The 17,353-nt window shown below is 41.3% G+C and overlaps 1 protein-coding gene across 2 annotated transcripts; it reads left to right on the top strand.

Moving 5' to 3' along the window:
• Positions 1-2,727: 2,727 nt before the first annotated feature.
• Positions 2,728-5,134, top strand: mycb (MYC proto-oncogene, bHLH transcription factor b). Of its 2 annotated transcripts, none has more exons than XM_034304162.2 (3): positions 2,728-2,885; positions 3,315-3,954; positions 4,247-5,134. In XM_034304162.2, exons 2-3 carry the CDS (start codon positions 3,324-3,326, stop codon positions 4,792-4,794), a joined length of 1,179 nt encoding a protein of 392 aa, XP_034160053.2. In that variant the 5' UTR covers positions 2,728-2,885; positions 3,315-3,323; the 3' UTR covers positions 4,795-5,134. The 2 variants fall into 2 exon arrangements, with proteins under 2 accessions (XP_034160053.2, XP_026793149.3); XM_026937348.3 differs by having other exon boundaries at positions 2,732-2,885; positions 3,319-3,954.
• Positions 5,135-17,353: the final 12,219 nt, after the last annotated feature.

Genomic DNA, 17,353 nt, shown 5'->3' on the forward strand with positions numbered 1-17,353 from the left:
GGTCTCAACTCTATATGTGTGTGTGTGTGTGTGGGTGTGTGTGTGCGCAATTATTTTATAAGTTATTATTTCTGCTTTTACCAGCCTGTAATATATTGTAACCAATTTAGTTGGCTCTATTTACCAAAATATAAACAAACTTATAGCCTATTTTAAACCATCACGACCCTGACCAGGCAGTTACTAAGGAGTGAATGAACTCTGTAAATGCTCCCATGCACACAATTATTTTATTATGTCCTGCAGGATCCCAGTCCTGATACACACCTCTAGTCTCAACCAGATGCCTTAAAAACAAATAATGCATCTCCTATTCATATCTGTATTTGTTTTCATTTAGAACACGTTGTCTGTTCATTCCAGATAATGTACTGATATTCAGTTACATTCAGTTACACACAGGGGAAGCTTTCTAAATTGACAGGCAATATGACTTACAGGCACATAGAAACTCCTCCGTTCCTGATTGGCTGGATTGGTGGTGGTATTTGCAGTCAGCTGAAGCCACCAGTATTGATTTATGGGGTTTCCTTTAGGGCAGTGGTGAAATTAGGGAGGAGTGCAAGAGATAGAAAATTTGGTTACTATGAACAGCAAGTGGAGCTGAAATTCAGTTTAATAATTTGATGGCTATGAAAATCATATGTATGCCACTGAATGGCATAATAGGGTAGTAATAATAAGGATAATGTACAGTAATTCAATTTCACAACTTGTTATAGAAGTGTTTTCATTTAAAAATTGTAAAATTCCTGCAGTGGTTGCTAAGTGGTGTGTGTATATCTTTGACCATCCAGAGAACCCTTGGGAGAACCATTTTGTTGTTTGAGTGTATCTTTGCCAGTAAAGAATCAGTAGATACAGTATTTTGATATCATTTGCATGCCAAAGCTGATCAAAAAAAAAAGAAAAGAAAAGAAAAGAAAACTGGCCAGACAATTTCAATTATGCTCATAAGACAGCAACAGATTAAATACTTGTTTTCGTCACATTTCTAAGATGTCAGTATTAAAATAGAAACAGTACCGCTGTCCCATTGATGTTGTTTGGCATCCTGTTCAGGGTGTATTCCTGCCTTGCTCTCTTGTTTATTTGCATCCTTGAACAGACTCTGGATCAGCCATGACCCTCACAGAGGAAAAAAGCAGTTAATAAAGATGAATGAAAGAATAAATAATTTGATTAATTAATTTTAATTAATGTTGTCATATTACTCACACTCGTGAATGAAGCTCCACCACCTCCTAAATCACAAATTATCCCCTGCTTTATGGTGTAGGTTGTTTTCACTCTTGCCATTTATCCACTGGCCACCATTACAATAAGAATAAGTATAAAGATAGGATTTGTATTGTTTCATAAAAGAGTTGGAAGATCAAAACAATGCAAAGATGATACTAATGGACAGAGGCACAGCTGAGTTTAGCATATTTGAAAATAAAGAGAGTGGCGCATGGGTCCCGGATTCGATCCTGAACTCGGGTTACTGGTTGTGTGGAGTTTTGTACGTTCCTCCTGGTTTCCACGTGGTTTTCCTCCTATATCCCAAAAACATGTATGTAGGTGGATTGGCTATGTTAAGATTGCCTCTAGATGTGAATGTATATGTGAATAGTGCTATGCAGTGCGTCTCCCATCTAGGGTGTAATTCCGTGTCACACCCAGTGTTCCTGGGATAGTTAGCAACTCTGACCAGGTTAACCACCATCAAGCTGTTACTGAAAATGAATGAATGAATGAATGAATAGGTTTAGAGTAATAGATCAAATTTGTCACAAAAAAGAAATGATGGGGAAGTTCAGTTGTCTTCTAATACATTACATAAATATTTTAACCATCATTAAACTATTTGTTTTGAAGTACCACAAATATCTGATATGATTCATGTATTTGCACAGGTAATGTGAAATTTAAGAGCACTAGTACATTGCTGAGCAGGTAAAGGAATTTATTTGAAGCCATTTAAAAGTGCACTATACATGGAGTAGTGAGCCAATACAAGATTCAGCCATGAAGACCATGTTCATCCAGTAGAGGGCGATCTCAACCACTGTTTACACAGCACATCTCTCATCTCCTTCAACCCAAATTATAGGTTATGGTGAGGTAAAGTGGCCATAATGTTATCAGCCTTGCACTAATTTCATATCAGACCATTTGTATGACGTAGTCATGATTATGATTATGGCAACAGATAGTGTAATACCAGCTAAATTACTCTATTATATTTTTTGTCTCAGATGTAATATGAGCAGATTTATTATTATTATTATAATTATTATTATTGTAAGTGTAGGTGATATATTAGTTGAGAAAATTCCCCACTTTTTCCTTGTTAAATGTCAGAACAGTGTCAGCATCTTTGATGACATTGGCTCTGTGGTAGTCCTGCTGTCACTGCGCCCGTTCACAACCCTGTAATTCCGCTCGGCTCCGCCCCTGGACGCAACACGCACTCATCCGCGGCAGAACATAGTGCCACTTATAAAACCCATTTTACCAAACCTTTACGATTACACAAATCAAAAGCGTTCGTCTAATATCGTTTGGTGATTTGTATTACGCAATACGGAGGACAGAAAGCACGATTTGCTTCTTACTTTGCTTTACTACGCCATGATCATTTGGCGGGAAACGGCGCATTAATACATTGAGTAGAAAAAAAAAAAAAGAAGAATCTCAGCAGTGTTAAAAAGCGCCGGCTAGGGGGCGGAGGGTTTGTGTGTTGAATGGTGACCGGCAGCAACAGCTCACAGCGCGCGCGCAGGCTGTAGTGCTTCAAGATAAAGTTCGGCAGAAACCGGTGAACTTTAAAACCTGGGATTATTTTCACTCACCAGGGAAGCTGTGTGAACATATATTTTCGTGTGTGTCCTCCTGCTACGGTGAGTACCTCACACTCCTCACAAGCATGTGTGTGTGTGTGTCACTGTCATTTATTGTAGCCGCTTAAACTGCGTCTTAAGGTTTGTTTGTTTGTTTGTTTGTAGACATTAATTCAGGTTGACTATAATGCTTGTCATTGGGGTAGTTTAGTGTTGAAGACCTGGTTAATTTGTGGACTAGCTGACAAGCTGTCATGGAATGGCTTTCTGTTCATTTTAGCTGTTGTGTGAGTTGACAGTTTTTCAGAGGAACTCCTCTCAGATGTTAGATAGTGTATCATGGAGTCGTGCTGTCAGTGTGTAAACAGATTAGCTCCACTAGCTCCTGGGTTCCTCTCTCAGGTCAGTGCTGCACAAGTGAACATGACCCTGAGGCTGAGGGTTTTAACTCACACACTTTCTCTCCCTCTCTCTCTCTCTTTTTAAAAGGCAGTCATCATGCCGCTGAACGTGGCCAGCAAGAACTACGACTATGACTACGACTCGTACCAGCCGTTCTTCTACTTCGACAACGAGGAGGAGGACTTCTACACGCAGCAGCACGGCCAGCCGCCGGCTCCCAGCGAGGACATCTGGAAGAAGTTCGAGCTCCTGCCCACTCCTCCTCTGTCCCCGAGCCGGCGCTCGTCCTTCTCCAGCTCCTTCCCCTCCACAGCCGATCAGCTGGAGATGGTCACCGAGTTTCTCGGGGACGACGCGGTCAATCAGAGTTTCATTTGCGACTCGGATTCGTCGCAGTCTTTACTCAAGTCCATCGTGATTCAGGACTGCATGTGGAGCGGCTTCTCTGCAGAGGCTAAGCTGGAGAGAGTGGTGTCTGAGCGGCTAGCGTCTCTCAGAGCGGCCCGTAAAGCCTCGACTCCCAAAAGCGAGTGCTCAGAGGACTCGGTCTCACATGCCGGCTACCTACAAGACGTTAATGTTAACTCCGCTTCGGACTGTATAGATCCTTCGGTGGTGTTTCCCTACCCGCTTACCGAGTGTGTGAAGTTCAGTAAGGAGTGTGAGAGCTCTCTGATGGACACTCCGCCCAACAGCGGCAGCAGCAGCAGCAGCGACAGTGAGTCCGGTAAGTCCCCATTACACACTTGATCTGAATCTTATTAGTGCATCTTTACTTGTTCAGTCATCTGATCGCGTAATTTAAGTCTTGTTTGAGCTAATGTTAATAAGCGTGCGCGGCTTTCTGGCTGAGCCCGTTAAAGCGGCAGCGCTCGCGCAGGGGGGCGTGGCCTGCAGTGCTCCGGGCTCGTGAGGAATTCCAGGCGCTTACCGGAGTGGGTGTGGCTTTGATTAGGGTGAGTGCGCTTCTCGAGGGATTTGACTAAGCTCTGTTTTTTTTTTTTTTGCCCCCTCTTTAGATGAGGACGACGACGACGAGGAGGAGGAGGAGGAGGATGAGGAGATCGACGTTGTGACGGTAGAAAAAAGAAAATCGGCCAAGAAGTGCGACTCGCAACCCGTGGTCCTGAAGCGGTGTCACGTGACCAGCCAGCAGCACAACTACGCGGCGCAGCCGTGCACGCGGAACGAGCAGCCGGCCGGCAAGCGGCTCCGCTTAGACGGTAACAACAGCGGCGGCGCGCGAGCGCACAGACAAAACGGCGCAAACCGCAAATGCGCGAGTCCCAAAGCCTCGGACTCTGAGGACAACGACAAACGGCGGACTCACAACGTGCTGGAGCGGCAGCGGCGCAACGAGCTCAAGCTGAGCTTCTTCGCGCTGCGTGACGAGGTTCCGGCTGTGGCCAACAACGAGAAAGCGGCCAAGGTGGTCATCTTAAAAAAGGCCACGGAGTTCATTGTGGGACTGCAGACTGAAGAGCGAAAGCTCCTGCACTCCAAGGAGCAGCTCAAGAAGAAGTGTGAGCACTTAAAAAGGAGACTGGAAATGCTAAGCAGCTCCTGAGCTGCTCTGGACTGGGACTTTTAAAGCCCTTAAGTAGTTTGACTTGTGATGGTGCTGCACTGAGATGACTTGGACTCGCGTTATATTGCACCCCATCATGGTTGCAGACTTGACCTTAATGCATTTACACTGCCTCAGATTCACTTGAGGTTTCAGATTATTTGTATTTAATTTTATATTTAGCAATGGACAGCAGTACCACTCACTGTTGGACTTAACTTAATGTTTTTGTTTTTGTTTATTTTTTTTTTTGTAAATTTGTACATATCTGCAGATATATTAAAATACTGTGTTAATTTGTCAATCATAAATACATTTCTTTATAAATTGCATTTGACTACGTATGACTGGCATAGTCTTTCTTTCTACAATCAATCCATAGAGTCAAACTGGTGGTAAAAGCCACTTGAACTATGTGCATACACCATGCTCACTCCTGTAATTGTACTGTGTAGATTATTCTTGTGCAATTATGCTAAGTCACCTTTAATTAGGTTTCTTGAAGATGATCCGACAACGAAAGTGGAGTCAAAGTTCACTTGATTCAAGGCTGTCAATCATGGATAGCTATTGTAGACAGACTGTCACCAAGATCAAATATCATCTTGAGTCACTGAAGCTTTGTGTGCTGGGTTGGGGGGGGGGAGTGAGTGAGTGTGGGAGCTGTAAGGGTGGGACTGACCTTGGGGGCCACAGCTAGACACGAGTCGAACATCTGTCATGAATCAGGAACTGTTAGATTGGGGGTGAGGAAGTGATTTCTAGCTTCATCCCTGATCAGCAGAAATGGAGGTGGTCATGACCTGACCACTGCCCCACCCTTTCATAATGCCATGCTGTTGGCTAATTCTAATTTGTTTGGTCTCAAAGTGCCTAGTATTTTAGACATCATTTACCATGGCACTAACCTAAGTATTGCTTATTATTCATAAGGGCATAAGTAGCAGTTTGGGTCACAACTTGCTTCTGGGTTAGATAATGCTGTACTCGACAAAAAAAAAAAAAAAGCCTATTGTGAAATCAAGGCAAGATGAAGTAGGAGTGGTTTTACTAGACTGCATTATAAATGCTATTATGCAATATTATGGACTTTCATTTCTTTTATGGTGGAGCATAACAGTGAGTGAGCATTGGTTGATGACCCACCTTGAATTATCCATAGTGACGTCAATGATGCAGTTAGGTCAGATTTGTTATACTGAGTCACACTCTCATTTTTAGTTACTTGGTCAGATCTGGATTGAGGTGCAACTCTTCACAAATTAAGGGTTTATTCCATAAAACTTACTCTGACAAACTCAAACATTCCCAGCTCAACTTCTGGTCCTTATAATGTGCTTTAAATAGTCTGACTTAACAGCTTTTAATGAGCAAGAAAAACCTTTAATGGTTTCAGACTAAAGTGTGACGCTGTCTAGTGTATGACTTGGAACCACGTATACTCTTACTACTGCCATGCTGAAACTGTTTTAAATACCACAGCTCCCTTGAATTTCAACTTTAGCAGTAAAATAAATCTCACATCAGAGTCCTCATGAGCCTGTAGTGCATTGGTTTTGATTTCCAGGATAGACAGCCACAGCAACTGTACTCACATTCCCCATTTCTGAAAATGAGAAAGAGGTTATGTAGCAGGATTTATTACTATTAATATTTGTAGTGAGTACATCTAACCAGTAAAATTGCCATTTCTCAAGAACACTGTGAAAATTTAAAATCCAGTGCAGAATAGGTTAAGAGTAATTTTGCATTACTAGCAGAGTCCATGCACTTAGGTTGAGGATGTTAAAAGAAATGACAAATTAGGCCAAATCATTGATTATTTCATGTAATCAATAAACATCTAATGATTCTTGTTTCTGCTTAAAACAGTTTCTGCTGTGTCTGCAAGTACTGAATGTGGACAGAGTCATCAGTTTATTGCTATAAAATCAAAGCTTGTCCATTTAACTAGGGGGTTTTTCTTAAAAAGTCAATGCATTTATTAGACATGAGCATGGCTCAAGCCATGTTGTCATTAAGTGAACCCTTTTAAAGGCTCTGAACCATTTATCACCAGTGTAAAGAACACTTTCCTGGTCATTTGTCTAACTGTGTGTCCGGAAGAGCATTAAAGCACTTAGTCTTAGCCAAGAAACTGACATTCACACAGAGTACCTTTAATGAAAACTACAAAGATTACATTTAATCCAATCCCAAATAGAAGGTGTACAAATTGTAACAAGTTAGAGTGATGTTGTTGGATTTCATATACATAAAAAGTGTAAGGAAAGTTACTAACCACCACCAACACCATTCACTTTAACCCATTTGCCTTCTCATTTGACTCATTTGACTTGATTTGAGTTGTGAGAAGTCTTATAAATATTGATTATTCTCCAGTTGTCTTTTAATCATTGCAAAATCCCTATCAAATCTCCTATCAAACAGTTCAGGTGTTTGCGTGTTTCTTTCACACTCTCTACCAACTTCTACCAAGATCTTCTAGAACTTTCCAGATTAGTATCAGGACCCTGATTCAGAGTTTTAGATATATGATGGCAAAAAGCAGGGTGATGGAGAGATGGTGATGAAAGCACACTAACTGGTGATGCAACCTCCTTTGTGCAAAATGAATGGCCACATACAGTTGCTCTATAATTCCTAGTAAGCTGCTCAAGAGATTTGCTCAGAATACCTAATATGCTACAATGATATAAAACAACATACCCTAAATATGATTCATTAAGTCTGCTTGAATTATACTGGAGTAATAGACCTCTGCATGATGTGATGCTAAAGTGGCAATTAGGGTGGCAAGGCTTATACTCTGTATGGCCAAAGGTTTGTGGACACTTGCACCCATATGAGGTTCTTCCCCAAATTGTTGCCACAAAGATGGAAGCATCCAATTGTTTAGAATGCTTTTTGCATGCTGTAGCATTATAATTTCCCTTCACTGGAACTAAGAAGCCCAAACCTGTTCCAGCATGACAATGCCCCTGTGCACAAAGCAAGCATCATGAAGACATGGTGTGCCAAGGTTGGCGTAGAAGAACTTGAGTGTCCTGCACAGAGCCCTGACCTCAACCCTACTGAACACCAATGGGATGAACTGGAACACTGACAGTGCACCAGGCCTCCTCAAACAACATCAGTGCCTGACCTCACTAATGCTCTTGTGGTTGAATGGGCAAATCCCCACAGCCACGCTCCAAAATCTAGTGCGAAGCCTTCCCAGAAGAGTGGAGGTTATTATAACAGCAAACAGGGACTAAATCTGGAATGGGATGTTCAAAAACAGGAGTGTGATGGTCAGGTGAACACAAACTTTTGACCATATAGTGTATCGGGGTGGTAGCCATGTGGTCACGCCCTGATTGTCATCTTTTTATATGCCCCAAACTATACCAGATATAATTAAAAGAAGTGTGAGTTCTTTTTGTGAAACAAGACCACAGGGCCAACACTAAGGGCACAGCCAGATCATTTACAATAGCATGGCCAGGTTAGACCCAATAAATTTATTGGGGTGCCAGTCTCGGGTGGGGCAAAATACTAATCCGCATCCATAGAAAACGATATAATGTGGCTACTCCTATCTGTGTATGACCTGAATAGGATCCCCATGGGACGTACCTAGCTAACATTAGGCTACATCTTATGAAGTACGCTGGTGTTAAAAATTCAATATCAATAGCTAACTCTAGCTAATCATAAACTGAAGAAATCCAATGTTATACCTCCAAATAATGAATCTTGTTATCATAAAATAGTTTCACCAGTGTTGGTTTGTTGTGGTCAGTGTGGCGAGGGAATAGTTCGCGTCTGGGTTAGCTAGCTATACGTAATTGTTCCTGTACCACATTACACACGTTGACAATCCTTGCCATTGGACAATGATGAAATCTTCATCTGCAGTAACTGCTTTATCCTTGTCTGGGTTTCAGTGATTTCAGAGCCAGTTTCGGTAACACACCACAGATGGGACACCAGTCCATCGCAGGGCACCATTCACAAGCACATTCCCACTTCAGGGCAATTTACTCCAGCTAATCCACTTACTTTGCATGTTTTTGGACATTGGGAGGAAACTAGAACATGGGGAGAACTTGCAAAACTCTGTACAAACAGTAACCAGGAAAGGAGGGTCAGGATTGAATCAGGGAGGCTGGAGCTTGTGGAAATAAAATTTCCCAGAGATATATTAACCGGTGTTTTATTGTTATTTAAACTAGCCTCTCACTAGCGAGATTTACTAAGTCATTTAATTTTGCTTCATTATGACATTGTTAAATAATAATAATAATGTTTTTCTGGCATGTCCAGAAGGGTGATCATGCTTCACACTGGCCCTCTGCCCATGGCAAACACACTTTAATCATCCCACAAATCAACATGGAGCCTAATGATGCTGAGAACTACGAGAAATGAGCTTATGTGAGTATGTGTATAAAGCGTACTGTCTCCAGTGCACATCTTTTCCACTCTCTCTCCTTTGAAGCGATGACGTCACCCGGGCGCTGCGGCGGAGCGCGTGCTGTGAGCGCGCGTGGGTGCGCGCGTGCGGGTTGCTCGTGTGTGTGCGCGCGTGCGCGCGCGTGTGTGTGTGTGTGTGTGTGTGTGTGTGTGTGTGTGTTGAGGAGCACATGGACGACAGAGGACGAGATTTAGCAGCGCTGCTAATTAACGCAGCCCATCGCCTGGGAAAAATGGGCAACGCAGGACGCATTTTAACACCGGGAATGCCGTCACAGGGTTGTGTTTCACGTCAGACGAGCAAAAAATGGTGAGTTTACCTTGTAGTATGTTTGTTAAGCGACATCTTTAGCTTTTTTTTTGTTTTAGCTAAACATAAACACAAATATAAACAAATGTCCTGAGTGCTCGTGCTGCTTGTGTATGGACTTGTTGTAAGCCTCAGAAATAGTTAGTGTGAGTAATGAGTGAAAAGTCTTTTAAACAGACTTGATGTAATGTTTTGCACAGTTAGCATGTAGCCTCCATGCTTTTTTTTTTTTTTATCATCTCTTTGCATCATGTTGCAAGTCTCTTATTTATATGGTACTGTATTGTTTGTTTATTTATTGCATACAAGTTAAATAGAAACATATGTTTAAATATTTCATCTTTTTTTTTTTTTTTTTAATTTTGCCTGTGGAAAAATGCAATGACGTGTGTGTATTTTATACAACCATTTTACCACAAACCCAGAGCAATATTCCCAAAACCATAAATAGGAGATAGAGATCATAAACTGAACTATAGACATGCCTCCATGTGATAATAATCTCCAGCTGCTTCTGCTATGGCTGTCACCCACAGCCCTTTATGACATGTGTCTGTGTGAGTACTGACCTTATAAATTATCTCCAGAAGTTAGGCTATAATTAACCATACCACTGCTGAGAGCTTTACGGAGGATTTACAAAGCCGAGTCCTTCTGCGCAGGTCATGACCTGCGGCCTGCTTCCTCCTGATGATGCGACGCGTGATGTCACCACCACCGCAAGCTCCTATTGATGAACTTTGACAAACCGGGGCCCCTAATAACTGAAGACTCGTCACCCTCATCCGCTTGATGCCATACATCTCTTACCTAAACATATGTTCACCCTAGTAGGCCGCAAGTCGCTCGTGCCTCTTGTCGCTTGTGGGTCAAGTTCCAATGAGAAATGGTAGTAGCTATGTATAGCTTCTAAAGCTCAGTAATTAAACACCTATTAAATAAAGCACTAAAGACTGTGAAGATTGGTTGTTTGATTTATATGTTACGTGCTTGACTCCGTACTAGCTTCTCTGGCAAAGTGAACTAGCTCCTTCCTACAGATACATCCTTCCAAGCTTTATTTTTCTTTGTAATGTCTGTACACATTCAGTGCAAGGTCATATATCACAAGCAGTAACTGGGAACTAATTGCAGGTAGGAGTGGGGAACTGAAGAAACATCGGACCACACATGCCAAGGAAACATTCGAGCCCATTGATTGGATTTGTTGCTTTACCACGTCATATCTAATTTACACAGAATGGAGAAAATCTCCCTTCTAATGTTGCACCGTCACTTTGTCGCTTATCATATACACTAATGTTGGTTGTGTTTAAAAGCCATTGTGGCTCATGTGTAGTCAAGGCCTGCTTTTTCTGATTAGGATCTCAACATGCAACCGAGGTCAAGGTCTTCAGCAAGTCATGCGGAAGAACAGGTCATCTGAGGTGACCTAGGGTCAACAACTTGACAGATATGTTGAGTCTGAATAATCCTGTTAGGATGCTGTGTGTAGCGAGCACAGACATCATCATTCACTGGCTGAGGGACACCTCTGGGAGCCTTTGGCAGCTGGTGGAGCAGACGGAAGTGATTGTGGCAGCGGTATGGCTGCATTAGCTTTGATTACAAGAGCGTGGCAGCCGAATTGAGCGTGCAGGATGATGTCTGTGTCAAGCCTAATGATTCAGACTGTGTTTATGTTGGAGGTGGGGGTGTTAATACCTCTCACTCAGCTGCTCAGTCTCATATAATAACGTTATGCGTTTTTAGTACTCATGACCAGGGCTCCAAATGTGTAATAATTTTTATTTATTTTCAAATATTGTGTTGAATATTGGTTAAAGCAGGGGTATTCATGTCCTGATAAGCAGCTAACATGACTGAATGGGACAACAGTTACCTTTAATAGTTAACCTGTCAGTAGTTAATGGCTTTAAATAAGACGTATCAGTTTTGTTTCATACTGGCGCTAAACCTTTTTGGCTAGAGACACCAACTCTGAACAGAGGAAACATCTGGTCTGAGCTTCAAGTGGAGAATAAACGCATACTTCTCTGTCCATTCGTTATTAAATATTCTGTCCACGTTGTCTTTTTTTTTTTTTCTTCTTCTTCTTTAAACAAGTCATGTTGTCACTTCACTAATCAGACCAAAGAGGGGAAATTAAATAAAAAAAAATCTATGAAAGTCTGTGACACTTCTTTCCTTTTTCAGTGAGCTGCCTTCAAGGTAAATCATTTTCAGAAATGCCTATGATTGGCACTGACGCGCACCCTGAGGGTCCCTGGTTTGATCCTGAGCTCAGGTTACTGTCTGAGGAGTTTCACATGTTCTCGCTGGGTACATGTGGTTTCCTCCCACTGTCCAAAAGCATGCAGGTAGGTGGATTGGCTACACAATATTGCCCCTGGGTGTAAATGTATGTGTGCATTAGGGATGTAACAGAATAGGAATACATTATGCAGAAAGTACACAAGTTTTTACTTTCCTTATTCATGTTCAGGGCACACGGGACAAAGAAAGACCATGTTCATTAACATGAATGTACATCGTTCATTCATTCATCCTTAGTAAAGGGCCAGAATTCACAGACCACGCTGTACAGTGATGGCATTTGTTATCTGTTTCTTAGGATTCGTTAAAAAAAAAAAAAAAAAAAAAAAAAGCCCCTTCTGATTAAGGCATACCCACTTTGGGTTTAGATATAGATACAGATACATATATTTGGAGCACAGATACAGATGGTGACATTGCGTTACACGCTTATTGCACATGGTGCCCTGTGATATACTGGAGTCCCATCCATAGTGTAGTCCCACCACACACCCAGTGTTCCCTGGAGAGGCTCTGGACCGCAACCCTGACCAGGATAAAGTGATTACTGAAGATGAATGAATGTTCAAGGGTTTTTGTTGTTGGTTTATTCCCTGATTATTTAGTCTCAATTCTCACCCACCAGCCAGCTCTCCCCAATCATATGACCGCTTCCAATCGTGGAGGGTGAAGGCTAGCACATGCCTCCTCTGAGGCACGTGAAGCCAGCCAACCACGTTTTTTTCCGATAGCTGCTCATGGCAGCGTAACACACTGTGAGGAAAGCACTATTGGCCCTCTTTCGCATACATGACCACACAGATGCCCATGATTGGTTAATGTAGCTGTGGTTGACGGGAGAGATACCCAGAGAGCACAGTAAGTTTTGCTCTCTTGAACTCCCGGCCACGGATGGCTGTGGCATCATCGAGATTGAAACACATGATATGTTCAAGTTTTTTAAGATTCACAACTATGCTTCCTTATTAGAGAATTCCCTAAACTCTGCTACGCTAGTTTTAATGCTGAGAGCCATTTTTAAATGATGTTATTGCTCCAGCATTCTAACTTATTCTTATTTGGGTAGTGCCTGGTATTGAGACTGATGCTCTTTACGCAAATTAGAGCAGTAACACAGAACTCTATAGATTTGAACATTTCAGTTCACTGTTTTGTCTTTTAAACAACTGCCAAAATATAAGACATTCTGCCTGTTTTGCTTTTGTTTCATGTTCTCAGTAGGATATAGCTAGCTAAATCTAGTGATCTAGTGACGTGTAGTTATAGGATCTTCTTACATTTTATTATTTTACTACAACTTTATTTAGTGTATGCCATAGCAGCTTGCCAATACCACCACCTCTTTCTTTGCTAAAGGACATGTTATTTTAATCTGTGAAATGTTGTGGAACATCTATGCAGCAAATTAGTCCTGGCCATCACTTACGTTATAGCAGCTGCAGTCAAACCCTCACCAGCATTCAGCTCGAGCTTTATTTTCTCTCTCCAAGCAGAAGACTTACAGGAACGGCTGTACAGCTGACTGTTATAAACTGCTGACACCAGAGTCTCTTTCCATAAATGTAAAATACACTTTCTTCCATAACAACTTATCAATACTTATACATGTTTTGTTTATACTTATTAAAATCAATCTTTACAGTTTGACATTTAAATGATGCCAGAAAAATCCCTATAAATTAGTTGTGACTATAGACATACTACTAGTGCTACTACTATTATTATTATTATTATTATTAATAATAATAATAATAATAATAAAGTATTAAAACAAATGAGTTAATGTATATCTGTGATTTAGTTTTCAGCAATCATTACTTACCATAGCCATGCTGTTAGAGAAAAATAATCAACACCTTCATACTAATCACAGTCGAGAAATCAATAGTGCTATGACATGGAAATAATTTAACATGGCTGTTCAGTCTTGAGCAATGATAGCCATGTCCTTCTGTGTTCTGTGAAAGCTGTGGATCATTCACAGGAATGAGGACTGGAGATATGTGAACCTGTGTTCCTGCAGTGTGAATGTCCTGGAATAACCTCACTTTCCCCCTCCCCTCTCTCCCTCTCTCCCTCTCTCTCTCTCTCTCTCTCTGTCTCTCTCTCTCTCTTTCACTCAGACGCTTACTTCAGTTCAATCCAGTTCATGACATTACTAGAATGTAATACATGGTACATGTTCTAACAAAAGCCTACTCAAAGTTATATAAAGGCAGATTAACAATGTAAAAATGAAATCTTATTTGTTTGGGTTATTTTTTCATTCTTAAAGAGCATTTTTTGGGCTGTTTTGTCAGTTGTTCTTAAATAAACTCTCTCTTTTGTTAATGGGTACTGTATGTTAATGGCCATGTGCTTTGTAAATAGGCGTGGCTGCTTGCACTTAATGCCTGTATAACGTGACTCACCCACTCTCAGAGACTCTGGAGTAGAAGCTCAAGTGTGACCTTAAAATTCTTTAATGTACTACACTGTATACGCTGCCTGCTCTGTATAATCAACGTAGCCCCCTGTCTTTACAGGAGTCTAAATATGTTGTCACTGCTTTATGATCGGTGCACCACAAGTTGTGGAGTAAGGAATAAAACATGATGGGGCTTGCTGTTATATTAAAATAAACAATGGTGGAATGGTGTGATGGGGCCTGACTCAACTTAGAGTTACTGTTAAGACCACAAAGTTGATTATTTCCTAATAACAGCACTTCCTGAAAGTGTTTCCTCTTATAACACCAGTTTGTCAAAGATTAAAATGTTTAGCTTATTAAAGAATGATACATCATTCTTTTTAACCGTTGATAGTTGGATTGAGTGAAACGTCTCTGGAACAAGTTAGTTCCTGTTGTCACTTATAAGACAAAAAACACAGCTTGTCTTTAAAAAAAAAAAAAAAAAATCTGTTTTTTTTTTTTTTTGTAGCCTTAGGCCCCATTCACACCTGGAATTATATGCATCCTGGGTGATCGGATCACAAGTGGTGGACGCTAAGTACGGGTGTGAACAGGGTCCAGTGCGCCTCGAAGACACATTGTGAGCCGATTACTTAAACCACATTAGGAAGTGGTCTGGGTCACATATGGCCACATCACATTAGTACCGTGAAAGCGAATGCGTCTCTGTGTGTCGTGGACAGCAACGAAGGACCAACTAATTGACTGCATCATTGCACTAGCTGGAAAGTATGTAATCATTGCGACACTGTTAAAGACAATGCAGTAACAGCAGTGATGAAAGCAGCTGCTTTTCATAGCCTCATTCATTTTTTCCTCATTCATTTATAAATTTCTTTAGCAGACCACATGATTAAAACATTTGACACATTAAAACTGTGTGTACACGAGATTTGCAGGAAATTTCTGCCTGAAAATAAATGCAGCGGAAGACTGACATAGTAAATGTGCATGACAGCCTTCCTCCAGCGGAAACGATTTATGAAATCTGATCATAAGTGGTCACTGAAGACGCATTCATAATACCAGGTGTGAACAAGCCCTTAGATTACATGGAGCGTTACTATAGAAACAATATTGTATTAGAATGAACACATTTAATATAAACCTGTGATTTGAATTACAGCCAGCACTACTGTCAGAGCCATGCGTTCATAGATTTGAAATTAAACACCTGACAATCAGTAATTGACTTTTTGTAGTAAATGTAAATGTATAAAAGACATTCGTGAGAGTCAAGATATTTGTTGTAGGTTGTTTAGCTCTGGGTGATTCACTTTTCTCTGTTCCTTTGTGTGCTTGTAAGTTGACCCTGTAACAGAAGGAAAGAAACTGCTAATAAACAGCAGTAAGCTTTGAACACTGTCTGCTGGATTCAGTTCACCTTTTACTGTAGATCTTTGTGATACAACAGTGCAATGTCACAGGATGTATCACTGTTGTTTAATCCCAAACAAGCTCCAATATCCGCCTCCCTTGCAGGCAAACGTGTGAGTCACACACTTATGAAGTCAGTCATTCAAGCTCACAGCACTGTTTACCAACATCTGCTGTAGCCAGAAAAAGGAATACTGTTTCAAAGGTAATGCTTCATTTTAATCATCAGAGAAAGGAAAAGCTCAATTATGCCTTATGAATCACTCGGATTGTATTGTTGGTCTGGTTATGACACAGACGCTGCTCATCACGCTGAATACTAACAGCTTTGAACAGAGGAGAAATACGTTGCTGTTTCTTTTCATGTGCTCTCGATGAGTAACTGAGTCCTCACTGACGGCGGCCCTCTTTGTAGAAAGCATGCAGCTCCCCAGAGAAGGCTGAATTGCTCCGGACAGCCTTGTACGTAAGGGAGAGGAGATAGGTCGCCATCTGGAGAAAGTGATACTATCACCACGGGTTCCTGTCATTTAAAGTGCCCTGTTTCTTCTGTACATCCCTCTTTTGAACGAAGTAGCCAGGAGGTTGCTCTTTTCATCAGGTGTAATTTTATATGCTGTATTCCTTAGACCTGGACGTTACACGGGATCCTTGTGATGTCCTTTTTGTACCTTGTGTGTGTGTGTGTGTGTGTGTGTGTGTGTGTGTGTGTGTGTGTGTGTGTGTGAGAGAGAGAGAGAGAGAGAGAGAGAGAGAGAGAGAGAGAGAGAGAGTGGGGGCTGGCCAACAGAGGTTCATGTTCTCCAAGACTCGCATGCACGTATAGACACAACACAGCCATGTCTGAATTATTTAACATGCCGGTCATGTCGCAAATGTGAAATATAATACTACAGCAAGTCTTAAAGTTCACCTGAACACAATATGGAAGTTCTTTGTTGACAACATTTCCTGATCAAAATATATTTTTACCATTTCACCTTCAAATATAAGTAACTATTTCGAAAGACAATGTTGAATGCTTCACATTGAATATGCGAAACTCATTTGTGGTGTCATAAATACCTCTGTAATTACTCCAAGTTTTGTTGTTTATACCCTAGCAACTCTGTGGTTGACCAGCAAACAAACCATCAAGGAAGTGAAAGTACACACTTTAGGCAGTCCTAGAGTTATGTTAAAGCATACCAAATGGCCTCCTGCTGATTTTACCTGCGCTCGAGGGTGCGATACCCATAAGAGAGATGTCTGTTCAGCTGACTGGCAGAAAGCTTCTTGGAACAGATGGGGCTGTAAAGGGAGGAGAAGTGCCATGCTACCCCTGGTTTAAATTTCCCTTTTGCTCTGACATCATTGCAACATTACAGAACAGATGCCAGGGCAGATCCTCATACCAAGGTGGAGCAGTGAGCCAATGAAAGGGCATGAGCTGTACAATCGACAAAATGGATCCAGGGCCAAGCTATGCATCAGCTTGAGATTTATGAGGATCTTACAGGTTCATGGCTGTGCTAATCATCTGTGCATTCTAATAGGCTTGTGCGATGCTTGTGAAGGCTTTTCCCTGCTTGTGATTTATCAAAAAAAAATGTATTTTATATATTTCTTATTGTTTATTTTATAAAATTGCAATAAATGATTTCGTC

Source organism: Pangasianodon hypophthalmus, chromosome 4 (assembly GCF_027358585.1).
Source record: "Pangasianodon hypophthalmus isolate fPanHyp1 chromosome 4, fPanHyp1.pri, whole genome shotgun sequence".
Classification (NCBI taxonomy): domain Eukaryota; kingdom Metazoa; phylum Chordata; class Actinopteri; order Siluriformes; family Pangasiidae; genus Pangasianodon; species Pangasianodon hypophthalmus.

Bases quoted from the DNA above. Each gene is read 5' to 3' on its own strand.
- mycb (XM_034304162.2), top strand. From the start codon at position 3,324: ATGCCGCTGAACGTGGCCAGCAAGAACTACGACTATGACTACGACTCG. The intron at 3,955-4,246 runs GTAAGTCCCCAT...CCCCCTCTTTAG, and splicing joins CAGCAGCGACAGTGAGTCCG to ATGAGGACGACGACGACGAG.